The 3,711-nt window shown below is 46.5% G+C and overlaps 1 protein-coding gene across 1 annotated transcript; it reads right to left on the reverse strand.

Annotated features, from left to right (window-relative positions):
- Positions 1-187: 187 nt before the first annotated feature.
- LOC134170047 (olfactory receptor 5AR1-like) lies at positions 188-3,264 on the reverse strand. The gene is made up of 2 exons (XM_062631091.1): positions 2,374-3,264; positions 188-289 (listed from the first exon to the last, which is right to left on the reverse strand). The coding sequence occupies exons 1-2, from the start codon at positions 3,262-3,264 to the stop codon at positions 221-223; spliced, it is 960 nt and encodes a 319-aa protein (XP_062487075.1). The 3' UTR covers positions 188-220.
- Between the last annotated feature and the right edge of the window lie 447 nt (positions 3,265-3,711).

Raw genomic sequence — 3,711 nt, forward strand, 5'->3', positions numbered from 1 at the left:
TGGTAGCATCATCCTACCTATTCGCCTTCCTCAGTGCCATCATCTGCACATGGTGCGTGTTTGGAGGTTCCTTCTGTGGTCCCAACCGCATTGACCACTTCTTCTGTGACAAAGTTCCTGTAGTAAAGCTAGTGTGCTCCGACACCCACAGAAGCGAGATGCTCATCTTTGCCTTCGTCACCATCAACGTAGTGGGCACGAGCGTGGTCATTTTACTCTCCTACATCTCTATCATCCGCACCGTGCTGAGGATGTGCTCAGCACAGAGCAGGGCCAGAGCCTTCCGCACCTGTGCCTCCCATTTGATGGCTGTTTCTATATTCTTTGGGACAGGATTCTTCATGTACCTACAACCTTCTTCTAGCCATAGGAGCCTGGATAAAGTGGCCTCCATCTTTTACACCGTGGTCACCCCAATGCTCAACCCCTTCATCTACACCCTGAGAAACAAGGAGGTGAAGGGGGCTCTGCTGAAGTGTGGGACGAGGTTGTTCAACCACATTCATTTTAAGGGGTATTTTATACTCATTTGACATGACCTTTTACCTAAATGGTGAGAGAAATGGAATCCCAGCTCGAGATCAGCACCCACATCCCATGTCCATGCCCAGCTCATGCTCAAGCACACTGGGAAACACCAAACAGTGGATTTCATATAAGAATTAAGCCTGTGGGAAGTTTCTGTTGATGAAAGACAATCCTGAACACAGAATCAATGGTAATTGAGAGCTATCCGGGTCTCAAAGAAGCCAAAACACACTGATGGGGGAAAAATTCTTTAGCTGATGTGAGTAGGAATTAACTTCTATTTGGAAAGTATATTTATAATGAACACACTGTTTGTGTGCTCTGAAAAACAACAGTATTAAGAGAACACATTGTCTTACATGTGGGGGGAATGTGGCTCCTACCTGCAGTCAGTGAAGAAGCCAGAACTGATGTCATTAAATGCTTGATGTCATTAAGAACTTGGCAGGACAGAGACCTTTGATATCGGACAGCTTCCTTCAAAACCTTCACCACACCTTGTTTTCTTCCATTTTGTTGGATATTTTGGCTTAGACTATACATATAGAATCATAGAGCCACAGAAAGCCCAGGCTGGACCTCAAAATATCATCTGATCCGAGCTTTGGTGGAAACAGGAGTCTAGATGAGCAGTGTCATGTGGAGGGCTCATCACTGTCTGATGAATTACCCCACTCTGGTGTCCTTATTTCCTCTTGGGTTTAAGAAAGTTTCCAAAGCAGAGACAACTGAAATGGTCAAAGGTTTACCCACACTTGGTGCTACCTTTCCAAGGGAAGTCTTGAATGCCATAGTCCTGTGTGTGGTGGATCCAACTCAGTGAACTGGCAATAGGAACCTCAGTCTAACGTGCAGGGGAGGCACAATTGTGAATTCCAGCAATATAAGAAACAGGCTTGAGGTTCTGGAAATACATTTTATACTGAGAGCTTCATTGCATGATTCTGCTTCAATCTTTGCAGAGAAGGGATCTACAAAAAGCAGAAAGCCCTGGCTGTAGACACAAACTTCTCACATCAAATACATGACAGAGGTCCTCTCATTAAGTGCTTCTGATACCTCAAAAAGAAAGCACCTTTTGGCAGGAAGAGCTGGACATGGGCCTCTTTACCCTGTTCTGCAGGTGCTGTTAGACCAGCCTGAATATTTTGGAGGAGAATATTGGATTCTCTGGAGATGATTCAAAACCTGGCCTACATTGAAATGAGCATTAAAGACGATATTATTCAACAGCCTTATCTACCTAACAATTAGTTAACAAATCTCATCTTTAGATACCATATCTAGCTTTATCCATAGATAATAGAGAAGATAGAGATCTCAGAGCAGTGCCTAATTAGGTGAGGTTAATGCCAGTTTTTCTCTTAAAAGTACTTCATTCATTACTTTGATTTCATTTCCTGCACTTGTACAGAAAAAAATCATTGCCCTTTAATGATAGGGGAGAAAGACCCTGAAAATGAGAAGAGGCAGGTTTTAAGCCATCAACTGGGAGATGCTGATGGCTGTGGAAGAGCATTTCATTTTCACAGGGCTAGCAAGGAGCCCAGAACTAATGTTCAGTGCCCATCGCATAAGACAAAAAAGGGGGGGGGGGGGGGGGGGAAATAAATGCAATAAAATACAGCAGATAAATCAGATTGATGGAGTTGTGGCACAAGCCAGTCATAGGAAGAAAGACAGACTTAAAAATGGCTCCAAACCAGATCTTTAAGGTGAAGGAATAGGGTGGGGAAACAAAAGTCCTTGGTGTCAACTGAAGCTCTGGAGACCTTTGTCACAAAACCAGCAGCTAAACATCGTGCCAAAGCTACTTCCACCTAAGTCCCTCAGGGCGTTCTTCACCTCCCTGTTCCTGAGGCTGTAGATCAGGGGGTTCAGCATGGGCACCACCAGCGAGTAGAACACAGCAAAGACCTTATCCGTGCTCAGGCTGCTGCCAGACCCTGGTCGGAAGTTCAGGGCGAGGATGGACCCGTGGAAGATGGTGACTCCAGCCAGGTGAGAGGTGCACGTGGAGAAGGCTTTGTACCGGCCCCGAGCAGAGCTGATCCTTGAGACAGCAGCGAGGATGAAGGCGTAGGAGACCAGGACGGCCAAGATGGTCACCATCTCCACCAGCCCACCAAGGACAAATATCAGACACCTATTGACACGTGTGTCAGAGCAGGAGAGGGCCAGAACAGGCGTGATTTCACAGTAGAAGTGGTTGACCTTGGCTGGCTGGCATAAAGGCAGGCTGAAGGCGAACTCTGTGTGCACCCAGGAGTGCAGCAGGCCAAGCACATAGGAACTGGCCACCAGCAGCATGCAGAGCCGGTGGGACATGATGGACGAGTACAGCAAGGGCTTGCAGATGGCCATGTAGCGGTCGTACGCCATCGCAGCCAGGAGGAAGCACTCGGTGGTGCCAAAGGCTATGAAGAAGTAAAGCTGGGTTGCGCAGCCGATGACAGAGATTGTTTGCTTCTCCATCAGAAGGTTCATTAACGTCCTCGGTGCCACCACCGATGAGTAGCAAGCATCGAGGAGAGATAAGTTGCTAAGGAAAAAGTACATGGGGGACTGCAGCTGAGCGCTGCTCCTGATGAGCACAACCATGCCCAGGTTCCCCACCAGTGTGATGAAGTAAATGAGGAGGAACAGGATGAACAAAGGCGCTTGCAGTTGCGGGTTGTCCGTCAGTCCCACAAGAGTCAGCTCTGTCACTTGCTTGCTTTGATTTTCCTCAGCCATCTTCTCCTAAAGCACTGTAAGTTGTATTCATAGAGCCATAAGAAACAGTTAATGGAGACACTCAGCACCTAAAAAGCCCATCAATCCCCAGGGTCTGGATGGCAAACCCTCTCCTTATCAGAGATCTGCTTCATTTGCATCAACATTCATCAAAAACCAGTTTAGCAAAGCAATGAATGTTTTATTCTGGTAGCAGTCACTCTGCCAAGTGTTCCCTATTCCATTCATTCTAATACACATCTCCCTGATGTATACTCATGGTATATATCACATTCCAGGGTAACCCTCCCAAGTTCTAACAAAGAAAGTGTAAAAGAAGGGGTTCAGTGCTTCCTGTAATGAATTAGTGACATCAATAATGAAAATCTCACACTAGACCATGTCTTTAGAGGTGACATGGTCTAGTGTGAGATGTCCCTGCCCAAGCCTGAGAGGTTGGAACTAGCT

Source organism: Pezoporus occidentalis, unplaced genomic scaffold, assembly GCF_034315485.1.
Source record: "Pezoporus occidentalis ecotype Australia unplaced genomic scaffold, CSIRO_AGI_Poc_V1 ctg3675, whole genome shotgun sequence".
Lineage (NCBI taxonomy): Eukaryota > Metazoa > Chordata > Aves > Psittaciformes > Psittacidae > Pezoporus > Pezoporus occidentalis.

Coding starts and splice junctions, on each gene's coding strand:
- LOC134170047 (XM_062631091.1), bottom strand. CDS start 3,264: ATGGCTGAGGAAAATCAAAGCAAGCAAGTGACAGAGCTGACTCTTGTG. Junction 290..2,373: donor ACAGCCTCAGGAACAGGGAG/GTGAAGAACGCC, acceptor TGGGAGGCACAG/GTGCGGAAGGCTCTGGCCCT.